This window comes from Orcinus orca, chromosome 3 (genome assembly GCF_937001465.1).
Source record: "Orcinus orca chromosome 3, mOrcOrc1.1, whole genome shotgun sequence".
In the NCBI taxonomy this organism is placed as follows: Eukaryota; Metazoa; Chordata; class Mammalia; order Artiodactyla; family Delphinidae; genus Orcinus; species Orcinus orca.
Genome location: NC_064561.1, coordinates 68279488 through 68299004, shown reverse-complemented (window position 1 = coordinate 68299004; position 19517 = coordinate 68279488). Strand labels below are relative to the sequence as shown.

At 39.3% G+C, this 19517-nt stretch overlaps 1 protein-coding gene across 2 annotated transcripts in view; it reads right to left on the bottom strand.

Annotated features, from left to right (window-relative positions):
- Nucleotides 1–18884, bottom strand: part of PFDN1 (prefoldin subunit 1) — a 60255-nt gene extending 41371 nt beyond the window's left edge. Inside the window, exons 1-2 of one of the 2 annotated variants that reach the window (XM_049708756.1) lie at nucleotides 18760–18884; nucleotides 16042–16208 (exon numbers count right to left, since the gene is read on the bottom strand). In XM_049708756.1, the coding sequence (XP_049564713.1) occupies nucleotides 16042–16208; nucleotides 18760–18792 (200 nt within the window). In that variant the 5' untranslated portion in view covers nucleotides 18793–18884. The remainder of the gene's footprint in view (nucleotides 1–16041; nucleotides 16209–18759) is intronic. The other variant, XM_004280284.4, reaches the window with a different exon arrangement.
- Nucleotides 18885–19517: the final 633 nt, after the last annotated feature.

Genomic DNA, 19517 nt, shown 5'->3' with positions numbered 1-19517 from the left:
CCCAAAATATAAGGCAAATGCTAACAGCCATAAAAGGAGAAATCAAAAGTAACACAATAATAGTGGGGGATTTTAACACTCCACTCTCATCAATGGACAGATCATCCAGACAGAAAATCAGTAAGGAAACACAGGCCTTAAATGACACATCAGACATTCCATCCGAGAGCAGCAGAATATACTTTCTTCTCAACTGCACATGGAACATTCTCCAGGATAGATCACATCTTAGGCCACGATATCAAGCCTCAGTAAATTTACAAAAATTGAAATCATATCAAGCATCTTTTCTGACCACAACACTATGAGATTAGAAATCAATTGCAGGAAAAAAAAAACTGTAAAAAACACAAACACATGGAGGCTAAACAATATGTTACTAAATAATCAATAGATCACTGAAGAAATCAAAGAGGAAATCAAAAATACCTAGAGATAAATGACAACAAAAATATGTTGATCCAAAACCTACGGGATGCAAGCAAAAGCAGGGCTAAGAGGGAAATGTTCAGCAATATAATCTTACCTCAGGAAACAAGAAAAATCTCAAACAAACAACCTAACCTTACACCTAAAGCAACCAGAGAAAGAAGAACAAACAAAACCCAAAGTTAATAGAAGGTAAGAAATCATAAAGATCAGAGCAGAAATAAATGAAATAGAAATGAAGAAAACAGTAGAAAAGATCAATCAAACTAAAATCTGGTTCTTTGAAAAGATAAACAAAATTGATAATCCTTTAGCCAGACTCATCAAGAAAAAAAGGGAGAAGGCTCAAATCAATAAAATTAGAAATGGTAAAGGAGAAGTTACAAGCACAGAAATACAAAAGATCATAAAAGACTACTACAAACAATTATTGAATATATGCCAAAAAATAGATAACTTGGAAGAAATGGACACATTTTTAGAAAAGTACAACCTTCCAAGACTGAACCAGGAAGAAACAGAAAATATGAACAGACCAATCACAAGTACTGAAATTGAAACTGTGATTTAAAAACTCCCAACAAACAAAAGTCCAGGACCAGATGGCTTCACGGGGGAATTCTATCAAACATTTAGAGAAGAATTAACACCTATCCTTCTGAAACTATACCAAAAAATTGTAGAGGAAGGAACGCTCCTAAGAATCTGAAAAAAAAATGAATATATGTATATGTATAACTGAATGACTTTGCTGTACACCTGAAACACAATATTGTAAATCAACTATACTCCCATAAAATTTTTAAAATAAATAAGCAAACTCAAAGACATAGCAATAGAACTACCAAGACAAAGCACTCCGAGAAAAAAAAACAGGAAATAAAAAAGAAATGAGGACTTCCCTGGTGGCGCAGTGGTTAAGAATCCGCCTGCCAATGCAGGGGACACGGGTTCGAGCCCTGGTCCAGGAAGATCCTACATGCCGCGCAGCAACTAAGCCCGTGTGCCACAACTGCTGAGCCTGCGCTCCAGAGCCCGCAAGACACAACTACTGAAGCCCGCACACCTAGAGCCTGTGCTCCACAAGGAGAGGCCACTGCAATGAGAAGCCCGCGCACCGCAACAGAGAGTGGCCCCCGCTCACTGCAACTAGAGAAAGCCCACGCACAGCAACGAAGACCTAATGCAGCCAATAAATTAATTAATTTTTTTTAAAAAAAGAAATGAGCTGGGACTTCCCTGGTGGTCCAGTGGTTAAGACTCTGTGCTTCCAATGCAGGGGACGCGGTTTCGATCTCTGGTTGGGGAACGAAGACCCACACGACGTGCAGCTTGGCCAAAAAATAAATTAATTAATTTAAAAAGGGACTTGCCTGGTGGCTCAGTGGTTAAGAATCTGCCTGCCAATGCAGGGGACACGGGATCAAACCCGTGTCCGGGAAGATCCCACAGGCCACAAAGCAACTAAGCCCACACACAAATACTGAAGCCTGTGCGCCCCAGAGCCCACATGCCACAACTACCAAGCCCATGTGCTGCCACTACTGAAGCCCCTGCGCCTAGAGCTCGTGCAGCGCACCAAGAGAAGCTAACACAATGAGAAACCCATGCGCTGCAACGAAGAGTAGCCCGTGCTCGCCGCAACTAGAGAAAGCCCATGCACAGCAACAAAGACCCAACGCAGCCGGAAAAAAAAAAAAAAGAAATGAGCTATCAAGCCATGAAAGGACATGAAAAGACATGGAGGAAACTTAAATGCATATTGTTAAGTGAAAGAAGCAAGTAATGAAAAATGCTCTTTTACTCTGTATGATTTCAAACATATGACATTCTAGAAAAGGCTGGACTATAGAGAAATAAAAAGATGAGGGGTTTGAGGAGGGAAGGATGAATATGTGGAGCACAGAGGATTTGCGAGACAGTGAAACTGTTCTGTATGATAAAGTAATGGCAGATACAAAACATTATACATTTGTCAAAACCCACAGAACTGTACAAAAAGTGAATCCTAATATAAACTACGGACCTTAGTTAACCGTGATGTATAAATATTCCTTCAATTGTAACAAATATACTACACAAATGCAAGATATAAAAAGAGGAAGAAACTGGGGAGGGGGAATGTGAGAGCTCTTTGTACTTTCTGCTCAATTTTCTTGTAAACCTACAACTTATGCTCTAAAAAAGAAAGTCTACTAATTAAAGCAAACAAACAGGTTGGGGACATGTTAAAAGGGTACAGGAGACAACCTGAAACAAATCTATGGAACACAGCAATGTTCAAATATAAACTCTGAGTGATTCTGCTGCATCTTAGTACAATACTATTCATGTTCCCCTCATCAACTCCTATATCCATAAACCCTCCTTCCTCTTCTCTTCCAGTACCGATATTACAAGCATTATGCAGGCTCTAGGCTAAGCTATTTGTACCCAAAGTCCCTCTGAGAACTCATTTATTTTCAAGGCTTCAACCTGGCTAATGACTCTCAAAATATTATCAACCCCTATCACCTACACTATCATCTAATGGTCATTTCTACTTGTATGTTCCACATCTCCTCAAATTCAACATGTCCCAAATTAAACTCACTTTTTCTACCCATACCAACATTCCCTACAGTTTCCCCATTTCAATTTCAGTCTCTATCAGTGATATCACCACTTGCCCACTCACCTAAGTCTCAAACCTGCAGCTATTCTGTGTCCCCATATTCCCAATTTATCTCTAAGGCTCATTACTTTCTTTCATACTCACCCTCCTTCCTCTCCATCCCACTTTTGCCACTTTACCTTCTGCCCTTATTACTATACTCCTGAATTACTTCAAGAGCTTCCTACCTGTACTCCCTGATTAAACTCCGTAATTCATCTTAAATATTTTACCCAGTTTTCATGTAGCTAGCCCTGAACTGTTGGTCACTCCAATGATTGTTTTTGATGATTTTAGCAGACGCTATTGGTTGGCTACCCAGTATCTGCTCCTCTTACTTTGTTGACAGAGCCCCAGTTTTGTTTGGGTAGCCTGCACTGTCAAGAGACTCAGGGAGGTGAATCCTGTGGTAAATCTTGATTGGTCTTACCCATTCATAGCAGTTCCATACCCCAAGATTTAAGCCAAGCATGTAGCTCAGTTCTTGTCATGAAATGTGAGAGGTGGTCCTTTTGAAGACTTCTGGGAAAGATTTCTTTGCTCCCACAGAAGTGACACAAAACACATGATACTTTCTAACTCTGGATGTTGTCACATCTGAATGAAATCCTTGGAACTCCTGCAACCAATCTGAAGATGAAGCTGGCAAACACAGAGAGGAGGGCAGAGGCAAGAGTACTTAAAGAAGTGGAGTTAAAGCCCAATATACAGTCCCTGAGGAGGACTGATATGCACAGCATGGATAAATCGTGGAAGTACTATGCTTAATGAAAAAAGCCACAAAAGGAGTACATATGATAATGATTCTATTTATATATTCCATATAAAGTTCTAAAATAGACAAAATTAATCTACAGTGACAAATCTGATTATCAGTTGCCTAGAGCAGGATCTGGGGGAGTGGAGGACTGACTTGGAAAAAGCAATAAGGAACATTTTAGAGTGATGAAAATGTTCTATATCATGATTGGAGAGGTGGTTACATTTGTCAAAACTCATCCAACTCTACTCTTAGAATGAATGCATGTTACTATATATAAGTTATAGCTCAATAAAGCTGACTTAAGAAAGATACATAATTAGTACTATAGTAGGCCAGATGGTTATACGTGCCAGGAGAAAAGTAAAGCCAAAAAACAGAGCATACAAGAGGCAAGTAGATGGGAGGTGGAAGTATGTATATACTACTTTTAAATAGGATGGTCATACCCAGCAATCCCATTACTGGGCATATAGCCAGAGAAAACCATAATTCAAAAAGACACACGTGGGCTTCCCTGGTGGCGCAGTGGTTGAGAGTCCACCTGCCGATGCAGGGGATGCAGGTTCGTGCCCCAGTCCGGGAAAATCCCACATGCCTCGGAGCGGCTGGGCCCGTGAGCCATGGCCGCTGAGCATGCGTGTCCGGAGCCTGTGCTCTGCAACAGGAGAGGCTGCAACAGTGAGAGGCCTGCGTACCACCAAAAAAAAAAAAAAAAAAAGACACATGTACCCTAATGTTCATTGCAGCACTATTTACAATAGCCAGGTCATGGAAGCAACCTAAATGCCCATCAACAGACAAATGGAGAAAGAAGATGTGGTACATATATAAAATGGAATATTACTCAGCCATAAAAAGGAACAAATTGGGTCATTTGTAGAGATGTGGATGGATCTAGAGACTGTCATACAGAGTAAGTCAGAAAGAGAAAAATATCATATATTAATGCATATATGTGGAATGTAGAAAAATGGTACAGATGAACCAGTTTGCAGGGCAGAAATAGAGACACAGATGTAGAAAACAAACGTATGGACACCAAAGGGGGAAAGTGGCAGGGGGGATGGTGGTGGTGAGATGAATTGGGAGATTGGGATTGACATATATACATTAATATGTATAAAATAGATAACTAATAAGAACCTGCTGTATAGAAAAATAAATAAAATTTAAATGATAAAAATATAAACAGGGCTTCCCTGGTGGCACAGTGGTTAAGAATCCGCCTGCTAATGCAGGGGACAAAGGTTCGAGCCCTGGTCCAGGAAGATCCCACATGCCATGGAGCAACTAAGCCCGTGTGCCACAACTACTGAGCCTGTGCTCTAGAGCCTGCGAGCCACAACTACTGAGCCCACATGCCACAACTACTGAAGCCCACGCACCTAGAGCCCCTGCTCTGCAACGAGAAGCCACCGCAATGAAAAGCCTGCACACCGCAAAGAGGAGTAGCCCCCACTCGCCACAACTAGAGAAAAAGCCCATGTGCAGCAACGAAGACCCAACACAGCCAATAAGAAATACATAAATAAATAAATTTAAAATAAATAAATAAAATGAATAAGGTGGTCATAAAAGAGTGGATATATGTATAACTGATTCACTTTTTTGTACAGCAGAAAGTAACACAACATTGTAAATCAACTATACTCCAATAAAAAAAGATTTTAATATATTAGTAAATAAATAAATAGGGTGGTCACGAAAGGCCTCAATGCCTATTTAGTAAAGACCAGAAGGAAGAGAAGGTATAAGCCATACAGACATCTGGAAGAAGGTGGCTTCATTCAGAAAAACCAGAAAATACAAAAGCCCTTGTCTTTTTCACTGATAAAATTTAAAAGTCATCTGAAGATTCTGACTAGAGTGATCTGAATTTTGTTTTAAAAGAGTCACTCTGTCTGCTCAGTTGAGGACAGCTATAAAGTGTAAGGATATAAGCCCAGTTAGGAGGCAACTGCAATCCAATGATAGTTTAGACCAGGGTGGTAACAAGTAATGTTCAGATTCTGGGCAAAATTTAAAGATGGAGTCTTTGCTAATGGACTGAATGTAAGACTGAAAGAGAGGAGTCAAGGATGACTCCAAGGGACTTCCCCAGTGGTCCAGTGGTAAAGAATCCACCTTCCAACGCAGGGGACATGGGTTTGATCCCTGGTCAGGGAACTAAAATCCCACATGCCATGGGGCAACTAAGCCCACGCGCTGCAACTACTGAGCCCTCGCACCTCAACTAGAGAAACTGCATGCCACAAATTACAGAGCCCATGCACTCTGGAGGCCACGAGCCACAACTGGAGAGAAGCCCACGCACTGCAATGAAGATCCCACGTGCCGCAACTAATACCCAAGGCAGCCCAAAAAAAAAGGATGACTCCAAGATTTGAAAGAGCTGGAAGGATAGAAAAGCCATTTGCGGGACCTTCCTAGCGGTCCAGTGGGTAAGACTCCGCGCTCCCAATGCTGGGGGCCCGGGTTCGATCCCTGGTCGGGGAACTGGATCCCGTATGAATGCCGCAATTAAGAATTTCGCATGTCACAAACTAAAGATCCCTCATGCCGCAACGAAGATCCCACATGCCGCAACGAAGATCCCACATGCCGCAACGAAGATCCCGCATGCCGCATTTGGCTATGCTGGCATAGCCAAAATAAATAAATAAATAATAAATAAATAAATATTAAAATTGTTCCCCTCCCTCCAACCATCATTCCAACTGCCTTTAAAAAAAAGGAAAGAAAGAAAAGCCATTTGCTGAAATGAGAAAGACTGAAGGAGGAACTGGTTAATTTGTAACTAATGAGAATTTTATTTTGGTCAAGTCAGTTTTGAGATGCCTATTAGACCATCAAATGTAGATATAAAGGAGGCAGGTGGGTATATGCAACTTGGAGTTCAGGAAGGGTTCTAACCTAAGATAAAACTCTGTCAGTTGTCAGTATATAAAAAGCATTTAAAGAGATAAGCCTGGATGAGATCACTAAGAAACTGAGTATATACAAGAAAAGAGAAAAAAAATCCAAAGGCTGAGCTAAGCCCAAGATCAATCTAATATTTGGAAACGGGAAAGAAAAGGAACCAGTAAAGGAAACTGAGAAGGAATGGCCAGTGAAATAGGAGGAAAACCAAGAGGTGGTATCCTGGAAGTCACAGGAAGAAAGTGCATCAAGGAAAGAAAGATAAACTGGACTAAATGCTTCTAAGTCAAATAAGATGAGGACTGGGAATTCACTATAATTATTTAAAAAATCATGGTCCCTTCAGGAAGCCAATTCCATGTAAACATTCCTTGTTCTAGATGAGTAACTCACATACTGATAGGTTCAATCTGTACTAATTAAAAATCACTGTATATTTTTAAATCAAACTATTACTCTTGAAATAGAAACAGTAGTATGTTAATCTATTTAAACATGACATTTATTTTTGGTGACTACTTGGTATTCTAAGCATTCTGGTAAATAATCACCTCTGATGTTTACCACTTTTACTCTGGCCTCATCAAACCCCAAACATTTCCACACATAAGCATCAAGCTATGCTACAAGTTTTTCCAAGATGTGATCTTTATTTTCCTAGTAGGTTAAAATATAACATTGGATAAACAAGAACCAATGGGTAATAAAAAATTACTATCCAATGAGTACTGAAGGACACAAACAGAATACTCTTGGTACAAAAGCAGAAAGTCACAGAGAAATATAAATATATTTTGGCACAAGTGCAAAAGACTCAGACACACACATACAGGATGCATATTGTGGTCCAAATCTTTTTACCCTGAGCCAAACAATGTAAAAGGCCTGGCTTAGGGCAGTCATGCTCTTATCTATTTAGAGATACATTTTCAATACTGGGCTCCTGCTGCTGTGCAAATTTTGATATAAGAATATTCTAGTCCTCTTCAAAGCCAAAGGGATAGTGTCTTCCAAGTAATCTGGTCCATTTCAAGGTAACTGATCTTAGAACAAGAGTTGATAATGAGAGTTTCTGGCCAGAACAATGAGATAACATTCTCCCAGACATGTCCATTCAAACCTGAAATCTAAAATTAAAGTGGGTATACATTCTTCACAAAACCACAGGCACAGGCTTCCCTGGTGGCGCAGTGGTTGAGAGTCCGTCTGCCGATGCAGGGGACACGGGTTTGTGCCCCGGTCCGGGAAGATCCCACATGCCGCGGAGCAGCTGGGGCCGTGAGCCATGGCCGCTGAGCCTGCGTGTCTGGAGCCTGTGCTCCGCAATGGGAGAGGCCACAACAGTGAGATGCCCACGTACCGCAAAAAAACCCAAAAAAACAAAAACAAAACCACAGGCACTAATGGTACATGCAACACACTGCAATCCTAATTATTCCATCTGGGCAAAGGATATTTGCAATTCACAGCAATTCCTCATAGAAGTAATAAGAAAGAAAAGAATACCAATAAGTCATTACCAAGTGTGTATTGATGTATATGGACTGACTCTTACCTTTTAAGTCAATATTTTTTCTGAGTTCCTTTTGGGTGTTTCATTAAGCAGACTATGTTCCTTTTTTTTTTTTTAATTTTTGGCCGTGTTGAGTCTTCATTGCTGCTCGCGGGCTTTCTCTAGTTGCAGTGAGCGGGGGCTATTCTTCACTGCGGTACGCGGGCTTCTCATTGCAGGGGCTTCTCTTGTTGTGGAGCATGGGCTCTAGGCACGTGGGCTCAGTAGTTGTGGCTCACGGGCTCTAGAGCGTAGGCTCAGTAGTTGTGGCACACAGGCTCAGCTGCTCTGTGGCATGTGGGATCTTCCGGGACCAGGGCTCAAACCCGTGACCCCTGCACCGGCAGGTGGATTCTTAACCACTGCACCACCATGGAAGTCCCAGACTATGTTCCTTGACATGAACATGTCAGTCCTCTCTCAAACAGATTAGATAGCAAGTTGTTCCTAAATTTGCCACTACGAGATAAGTGGCAGCTAAAATCACAAAATTCTTGGTACAGCTTAAAATTTATTGTTTTTCACTTCAGAGAAATTCACCCAGTGTTAAGTCAGTTACAGCACCCAAATCCCCAATGACAAAGTAACAAAATTCAAGATTACTGCTATCTTTATTTTTATTTACATAGGAACAACAAAGTAATTTTTTTTACCCTTCCCTCAGTTAACTACATTAATTCTTGCTTATCACCAATTGGAATACACTGCACTATCCTCTTGTGTGGATTGTTACTTTCATGCAACAAAAGCAGATCAAAAAAAAAGTCAGGCCTTTTGATGTCAGGAAATGCACAAGGAAACTCCTCCAAGTAATGGTAACAAAATGAATCAATTACATTTAAACAAGTTCTAGCCTAAACTAAGCAACCCTACAACAAAGACACATTAAATAAAAAAAAATTTTTAATAAAAATTTTATTTCAGCATGTTTGTACATCCCAAGGTAAGTTTAACAGACTTCTTTTTCTTTTCTTATAATAAACTCCTAATTGACACATTTTCGAAATTAATGTCCTGTGTTTCAGTGAGATTGTTTGGATTCTGGAGAACATGGGAGGGCAAGAAGGGAAAGAATTATTAAAAGTATTCTTCTGCAAAAGAAAAATGGCTATGTTATTCCTACGCAAAATGTTTGTTAACTTCCCCTGCCATAAAACCAGTGATGTCATTCTACACTGCAGTAATCACAGTTATAACGAACACCGAGTTTTTAAATCACTGACAGCTTACAGAAATTAAGAATATTACTCAAAAATCTCCTCTCCCTAGAGTACCACATCTGTGGAAGAGGAGACTATGCCCAGCTGGGGTTATATACATACTCAGCATCAACAAAACTGAAGTCATTTTCCCTGCACACCAGGAAAAGTTGTTTTTTTTCCCCTTAGGACTCTGAGCAATGAAAACCATGACTTTATATGGCTCTGTATAAAAATACAAGAAGGCTGGATCACATTCTATTAGGAAAAGCAGCTCAACATCAAAACTCCTCTTCCTTTAAAATAAATCTAAAAAAATGACTAAAATAATTTCTTCCTACCTTTGAAAATTATTTTATCTTTGCTTCATTTTCTCTACTGTGAACTACAGATTAATACTTTCAAAGAGAGTAAAAGGAGCTTATAAATTCGAATTTGCTGTGTGGCTCTCACAGCAAAAGTAGTTTGCATTTTTTTTTCTCCTACAGTAAGCATTAAATAAAATATCTAAACTTGGTTCTAGTGAGAACAACAATATAAACCATTATTACTATAATATCAATAATACTTAATATTTACTACACCAAGATTTGTTGTTTATTAGGAATGAAATATAGTACAACAATATCTTCAGCTTTAAAATTACCTCAAGGGGCTTCCCTGGTGACGCAGTGGTTAGGAATCTGCCTGCCAATGCAAGGGACAAGGGTTCGAGCCCTCGTCCAGGAAGATCCCACATGCCGCAGAGCAAATAAGCCCGTGTGCCACAACTACTGAGCCTGCACTCTAGAGCTCGCAAGCCACAACAACTGAAGCCCGCACGCCTAGAGCCCGTGCTCCGCAACAAGAAGCCACAGCAATGAGAAACCACCGCAATGACAAGCCCAAGCACTGCAATGAAGAGTAGCCCCCACTCGCTGCAACTAGAGAAAGTCCGCGTGCAGCAACAAAGACCCAACACAGCCAAAAATAAATAAAATAAAATTTTTTTTAATTTAAAAAATTGTAAATAAATAAAATGACCTTGAATTGACTGGAATACCAACTCTACATCAATATGAAATTGTAAAATGGTTGCAAAACTTGAGGTAGCATGATTATACCCCTTTTGATTAATATTTAACATAACTAAACCTAGAGCAACTGCAAATGTTTCATCTTGGCTTTTCTAAATGTCACAATTCAAATTACAAGTCAACATTCAAACTAACAATTAAAATCACAACAAAACCAACATGACATTTTAAACAAAGGGCAGTTCAACCAAACTGTCACAAAGAGTTCAGATTTCTACATCCTAATTAGCTGAAAAGTTGCTCGATTATTTAGATTTTTTTTAAATTTTGTTACCTATCAGAAATATACCTACTATTTTCATTTTCTACCTGTGCCACATTTATCTTAAGTTTTATACTTCTGGATCTTTCAACCATTAGAGATCAACCATCAAATTACTTCAACAAGTAGAAATAGCAACACCGCTCCCAAACAGCAATTTCTGCATTGCTAGACACTTATCTAGTTGGTAGATTTATACCATTGTTCATTCTTAGTTCCTTAAATGTAAAAAAATATCCACAGAATGGTGGCATACCTCTAAATTAGTTTAAATATGGTACAAAGTTATTTTTAGTTAGGTTCAAGTTTTAAAAAGGCACTAATCATTCTTCTCAAAGGCTAATCTACTCAAGTTCCTCCCATATTAAAAAAATAAAAAGCCTCATTTATCTCTTTTGGAAAGAAGAAATGTTATTTATGTAATGTTCAAGCACAAGGATATTAGAATAATGTACCTAATATCAAATCAGGGTCTGGATCATACCTATTGTTAATAAAAATAAATTTGACCTTTATTCTGATGATGGGCCTTTCAAACACCAGCATGACTAAATGTCATTTATGTGTTCTTTCAAATGTAATTCTAACTTTTAAAAATACTCTTATCTTCTACTATGCAAAGGAAAAAGGAAGAAAACTCCCATAAACGATTACAAGCTGGTTCTTATTCATGAAAAAAAAAATACAAGAAACATTCATTTGAGATCTGTTCCCCCTTGCATGCTAGAAAGATGAAGACAAACACTTCCAACTATTCAGACAGATCATTCCACAGTTGTAACTTTCATCATAGTTCTTAAAGCGGTATGGTGAGGTCAGCTCACAAACAGCTTAAGTAGCAAAACTAGAAATTGGTGGTAGTAGTATCAGGCTACATAACAGCCTCTCCAAAGAATATGAAGTAAGAGAACTAAAATGTGCTGGCAACATGCCAAGAGACTGGATAGAATATAGCTTTGAGCAATGAATATGCAGAGCTTACAGTATATAGCAATTTATCATCTTACCCCATAGCCTGATTTTCCTTGTTTTAAACCAAAAATAGCCATATATAAGGGGTATTTAACAGTACCAGTTTTCTCCATGCTTATGACTGGGAAAGGCATATGGGCTTGAAATGACTTGGTAACCTAAATACACACCCTAAAATGAAAAATCTGATTTCCATCCTATGTGAGGATGAGTAAGGTAAAATATACAATTGTATTGATATTATTCTGCACAGAATAGCTTTTATTCTCCAAAAATTATACTGCCCTCAGCATAATCCTAGAGGCTTGGGTTTTTCTATATTGTCAGTTCTGACTATCTCTGCAACTGGTTGACATGTAGAATTTGTCAACCTTCTCAACAGATTTAATAAAGAATTAATTCTGTCAGATCAAAGGACATAATTTTGGTCAGAAACAATTCCTTTGACCTTAATCAAAATATATGTTACTTTTAGGGCTTCCCTGGTGGCGCAGTGGTTGAGAGTACGCCTGCCGATGCAGGGGACGTGGGTTCGTGCCCCAGTCCGGGAGGATCCCACATGCCGCGGAGCAGCTAGGCCCGTGAGCCATGGCCACTCAGCCTGCGCGTCCGGAGCCTATGCTCCGCAACGGGAGAGGCCACAACAGTGAGAGGCCCGCATACGGCCAAAAAAAAGAAAACAAATATATATATATATGTATGTTATTTTTAAAATTTCACCTTTATTGAACTATATATTTTAAAAGCATAATAAACTCCAATTCTTAAGTCTCTGACACTTCCTAAACATTTTCTTTCTAAAGAACCAAAAGAAAATGCTGTTATTTTAGGCGAGAGAATCATATTCAATTCAAATCCACATGCATTTAACACCTATTTTGTGCCAGACATTATACTGAGAACTGAGGAAACAAAGATAAATATGTATATGGTCTCACAGAGCTGACAATCCAGTTGGGAAAACCAGACCATTTCAAACTCAATCAAGTTCTGCCCCCCACCCTCATACTGCCACCCACGTGCTCTACTAGCTAGAGGAACAAAAGCTCTGGTATCCTCCAGGAAAGTGTAAGTAAATCTGCCAGGCAAGATGGAAAAATCTTCCGAGAAGATAAGCTACGTCTTGAAAGATGAGAATTTCACAAGGGAAAGTGGGATACTGCAGGCCAAGAAGGACAGAAGGAGCAAAATCAAGAAAGCACAAAAACATGGCATGCGTGAGGAAACCCACGTGGCAAGGGTAGGGATAACAATTTTGAGTACATGTGCTACTACTTTCTACCCTCAGCCCATGACAGACCTCACTGATCAATTAAAGCATGTTTAAGTCCACATGAGACTCAAACTCCTTCTCAACAGATAACTCAAAATCAATGGAAGGAGGCAAGTCCACGAGATGAAATTTATGTGCTATCCTCAGCCTGGGAAGAGAAAGTGGTGGGATTTGAGGCTAGAAGGGTAAATTAAGAACAGATTATGAATGACAGTGAATGCTAGGCTAACAAGTTTAGATTTTATTCCGTGGGCAACCAAGGGTGAACAGAGGATTTTATGAGAAATAATGACATGATCAACTCTGGCAGATGTCTGGCAGATGTGCAAAGAAAGCTTTTGGACCAACAGAATAAAGGCAGAAAGAACAGTTCAAGAAGCTATACCTTCAGGACTTCCCTGGTGGCACAGTGGTTAAGACTCCATGCTCCCAATGCAGGGGGCCCAGGTTCAATCCTGGTCAGAGAACTAGACCCCACATGCAAGCCGCAACTGAGAGTTTGCATATCGTAACTAAGGAGCCCACCGGCCGCAACTAAGAAGCACACGTGCCATAACTAAAGGAGTCCTTGAACCGCAACTAAGGAACCTGCCTGCCGCAACTAAGACCCGGCACAACCAAATAAATAAAATAAATAAATATTTTTTAAAAAAAAGAAGCTATAGCTTCTCAGTCCAGGCAAGACACAATGAGGCCTGAATTTCAGCAATGGCAAAAATCTATTGCAGGTTCTAAAACAAAAATGTAATGTTTTAGATTTCATAATTCTTGGTGCCTTTTTTTTTTATAACTTTATTTATTTTTGGCTGCACTGGGTCTTCGTTGCTGCGCACCAGTTTTTCTCTAGTTGAGGCGAGCAGGGGCTACTCTTCATTGCAGTGCGCGGGCTTCTCACTGCAATAGCTTCTCTTGTTGCAGAGCACGGGCTCTAGGCGCGTGGGCTTCAGTAGTTGTGGCATGCCAGCTCAGTTGTTGTGGCTCACGGGCTCTAGAGCGCAGGCTCAGTAGTTGTGGCACACAGGCTTAGTTGCTCCACGGCATGTGGGATCTTCCCAGACCGGGCTCGAACCTGTAACCCCTACATTGGCAGGCGGATTCTTAACCACTGAGCCACCAGGGAAGCCCCTAATTCTTGGTTTTAAAACAAGTTTGGGAAGAATTAGTATTCTAATTAGAATTCCCTAATAATACTCAAAAAGGAAAAGAAAAGACAAATTAAGGGAAACACTAGAATTAAAGAAGTGAATCACAATTCAAAATTACTCAAGACTATAAATTCAGAAATAGATATTTCAGGTTTAGCATCAAGAAAGAGAACATCCTCATGACCAGACTAATACTCAGCAAGTCTTTTCTTCCTGAGGGCACTAATACTCTAGTCAACAACACTACTTACCTTACATGCCCCTACAAATCCCAGCGAGAGGCAGAAAGCACAAAAGTCAAATTTAAAACCATATCTCAGCCTTTAAACTCTAAAATTCTTTGTGAATACAACCCATATGTAGCACTTTGGGCAGTATGCAAAAAAAGCAACTTCCTATCATTTCTGCAGAATGTTTAATAAATGAAAGTATTCTAATTAAAAATTAGAACTTCACTGTAGATCAAAAGGCCAAAGAGAAAAGTTTTTCTGTTTTGGAAAAAGAAATTCTTTAGCTGTTGCAAACAAAGGCTAATGAAATCCAGGTGCAACATATCAACAAGCATGCTCGAAAAGCTAGCATTACTGTTTTAAGACCTAAGGATATTCAAACTAAAGATAAAATTATCCTGTAGTGAATGCCAACAATGCACTTCATACTACATAGACACATATTCAAGGGTTCTACTTTGTTCTCATCCCAATTCTTTTGTGTCCCAGTAACAAACTCTCAAATTGGGATTATCTTCCTTTTAAAACAAGCTAAAATGAAAAACATGAACTCCAGCAATAAAATTTATTTGTGGTGTATTGTTTATTCTGAGAAAGCAAATCAGAAGAACAGTTTGTCATAATCAATCTCTTTTCCAGAAAGATATGGATTAGCTAGTCATGAGCAGGGTCTATTTCTCATGATGTCATTCTAAAGTCATCACTAAATGTTACACATGCCATGCTTCCTTCAAATCAATCACAAAACAAGTCATCCTAGACTGAGGTCAAATTCCTTTCCAACTAAAAGAGCTCCAAACTTAAGTAATGGTCCACTTACTAAGTAATAATCAGAGACCAAATTCCAGAAAAACCCTCCTCCTGTACCTCCCCCACCTAAAAAAAAAAAAAAAAAATTAGTCTCCTTTTAGCTCAGTGTAATGGAATGTGACCTGTAGTTAAGGGGTTTTCCATTCCTATTTACTGCTTAGAGAACATGAAGCAGATCTATTCTCTCTCAGAAGCGTAATGTATTTTTTTAAAAGAAAAAAAATGAAGTGTAGGAGGTTAATCATATATAATAATTAGAACAAACAAAAGGTAAGTTGATTTACTAGATTTCTCATGTTCGACAGAATGAGTATATTTAAATCACAACTGAATGTTTATTTTTATTTTACAACCTGATCAGACATCTAAAAGATTTATGATTTGTGTGACTACTAATAACTAGGTAGGGAAGGGGAAGTTAAAACTACAACTACTTAAATAAATCTTCACACATGAAACTACTATAAACATCTTTTCACAACAAATCATATCTTTATCATTGAAGTTACACACTTAAGTACCTAAGCATGGAGAGAAGAACAGGGAATAAATATTTTTAAAATGTACTTCACAGTTTAAAATTAAACACATTTATCTGGAGTTCAGTTTCTCATTTTTCAAAAAAAGAAGATATTTTACTAGGTGATCTTTAAAGCTACTATGATACTTTAACGCAAGTTGTAAAGTGAACAAATTCTATGATTTAATTCAGACAAACCTCTTTGAAGATAATCCCCTTAAGGATATACTTTACTTACATTCTTCCTACACCTTCATACATGTTAGTCTCATCTACCAAAGTCATAATCTCTGTATCTGTAAGATGTGCATGCTTTTTCGTTCTGTTTAGCTGTTCAATCTGTATGTCTGCAAGCTTCACCTTCTGTTGAGTGTCAATCACTTTGGCTTGAAGCTCTGTGAAGGCCTAAAAAATAAGTCCATGATTTAGTAGGTGCAACATTTTACAGGAAACATTTAAGTCAAATCTAAATATATTAAAATAAAGCCTGCTAACCAGAGACAAAGCTGTGAAATTTACCACAGCAAACATCAATAAAAATCAATATAATTGTAAACAATCAAGCCACTATGCTAAATACATTTGACTCTTGAACAATTCGGTGATTAGAGGCACTGACCCTCCGTGCAGTTGAAAATCCAAGTATAATTTATAGGTGGCAGTTCCTATACAGCAGTTCCTCTGTATCCTTGGTTCTACCGAGTGGATTCAACCAACTACACATCGTGTAGTACTCCAGTATTTTCTATTTTTTAAAATCTGCATACAACTGGATCCCCGCAGTTCAAACCAGTGTTGTTCAAGGGTCAACTGTACTGAATTTACTCAGTCCTCAGAAGATGCAACCTATTTGAAGCAGAACAAGGGTAAATAATAACCATATCAAGTAGCAAGTATCCGAGGAGTAATAAAAGCACTAAATGCAAGTCACAGGATGAAACCCAGAGATCCAAAACAAGAAACATAAATGTAACAACTCACTACATCTGTATTACACAACTAGGTGTAAAGTACTTTCCCACATTTGTTTGAAATATTAACATGTGAATATTAATATGAGAATACTGACAGATATAATAAAGGTCTCATTTACTCTTTTCAATAATCCTGAGTTAGGGATGGCAGTTTCACCACCACAGTTTACAAATTAACTAAATGTTTTAAAGAGATATAAATGACTTGCACAGGGCTGAACAACTACTAAGTGGAAAAGCAAGTACTTAAATCCATTTCTTCTGACCTCTAGTTCAGGAATCTTTCTATTCTACTATCTACAGTAATATTCAGAAAATGAATATTTTAAGAGAAAAACAAGAATTTCAAAACATTGTTAGAAGAATTGCATCATGATCTTCATACGCACATACCAAGCCAAATTTGACACTTGAGTACCCTTACTCAAAGATAAACGTTTCTTGGATACTCATGAAGTGCCTAGAATGACTTTCACATGCTCTCAAATTTATGCCTTAATAATAACATTTGCGGCTGCAATACACAGCAAAAGCTACTACTTAATTTTTATTCTCACTTTGTTCTCGCCGACTAGTAAGGTTTCAAAAGATTCATTTCGGGGGGAGAGGAAGTGCCTAAAGTTTCCTACTAGTCTCCACCTGCCGCGCCCCCACCCCCCGGCCCCCGCCAAAAAAAAAAACCTTATAAAGATATTAGAAGACCTTTAAACATGTTTCTTTTTCAATTAATTTCATTGGTTGTCAAAACTACCCAATTTAAGTCTGTAATCATTTTCTTAGTTTGCATTCACTGTCCACAGGTTTCCTAGCAACAAATTCAAATAATACTGAGCGGTAAGTCCATTCACAGCTGTACTCTATTGTTAGCTCTTTCACTAAACCCTAACTTAAATTTGAACTTTTAACAGAAAAAAAAGGTGAACTTTTATAACACTTTAAGACACAGTTTGCTAAGGAAGCTGGCATATTGTTAATGCTAAGATATTACAGCACTAGAGACCACATAAGGACTAAAGGTACAAGTTTCAAACAAGAAGCAAGACACACACACATAAATCCTCAGAGCAATAATACGCAGCTTCATTTATTAGGTGGAAAAGCTATTTCAGCTGTCCTATTTCTTATGCAGAGGTTGACCAGGAGACAGCCTTAAGTAAAATTTGCTCTTCTAACGAACCAAAACTAATGGTCAAAAGGTGGGAAGTAAGGCAGAGAATACTGGATTCTAGTCCCAACCTTGGTCTGAGTCTTTTCTGAAACTGTTTCCTTTTCTAGAAAGTATAGGTTTAAAGTAGGTAAAGTCTAGGAATCCCGACAACTCTTTAAGCTGCGAAAACGTTCCTGAGTAACAACACATTTATAGGCAATTGTTTGAAAAGAGAAAAACAATTCCTTCTGATACCGATTTTATCTGGAAAACTTTGTTTCTTTTTTGACAAGTCTTTAAATAAAAACGGGGGCGGGGGGGGGGAGCTAAGACCAAAGCCCTAAGATGAACACTGCTATGAGAATACCTAACTGAACTGTATGTAGCGACCTTACAAGGTATGGGATTGAAGATGTGGCCTAAAAACACAGGTTGGACTTGGATTTTTTCAAAGCAAATTAGAATGCAGAATTAGATGCCTCAGCTCGGGCAGCCGTCTCAAAGGGCTCCAGCTGGAAACGCTCACTTCAGGCCTCACTATGGAACTGAAAACTCCAAGCTCAACGAAAGGTCTCTGGAACTCGGAACTAGGGAACAGAAGAGCTATCGGCCCGTCAGACTTAACCAGGCCCAGCGCAACCGGCTCTTACCCAGCAAAGAGCAGCTCGCCCCCGACTCCAGCCTAAAGAGAGCCTGTCCCGCCTTAGGACTCTGGGAAACCATTCCCCATTTCCCTGGAGCCTTCCGCAGAACTCGAGTCTCACTCGATATTCTTGTCCACAGTCCCCTTAGCTTCCAAAGAAAAAGTCTCTGCCTGCTCAAGACCCTCTTTTACCTTCTTCAACTCCAAATCCACGGGGGCCGCCATCTTGCTTCACTCCTGCACCTGCGCAGTGGGAGAAGGCCGGAAAGAGGATGGGGGAAGGGCGCTCCTTGACGGTTTGATTTCCCCCCTCCCTTCTGCGCCTGCGCATGAGTCTGGCTGCTCGGTTTTCCAACATTCTCCAGCGCTGGCAACCCCCGAAATATCCAGGATTCCGATTCAGAGTACATCTTCCCCACGTGACCTATAGGCCTGCCCTGTTTCTCCACATTCTTCCAAACACAGCACAACGCGCAGATTTCGTGTATGGTTTTAAGCATTTTGACAAATAGCTTAATTTGTGCTGCTAAATTGAGATGTATGTAGATTAGGCCAAAACCTCTTAAGTCATTCATGCCTTCGGCGAGTCCCTGTGCTGTCAGGCATGAGAGAATTGGCATGAGAGAGTCAGCCTGAGAGAATCAGCCTGAGCTTCAGGCATGGCAGTGTGGAGAAGACCAGAAGGCTTAGTTGAAGTGTTCTCCCAAAGAACTTATTTCTACTGAACGCTCCTGGAAGACCTTCTAGACATAGTGGTTCTCACGAGAGGCCACATTAGTTTGTTTAAAAAAAAAAAAAAACAGATTCTCTGATCCTCATCCCAAACTTAATTACTTAGAATTTTTGCTATGGGGCCCAGAAATTTGCACTTTTGCAAACTCCCCTTATGACCTGGTGCAAGTGGTCTGCAAACCACATTTTGAGAATCTGCTATAAAGTACCTGTCATTT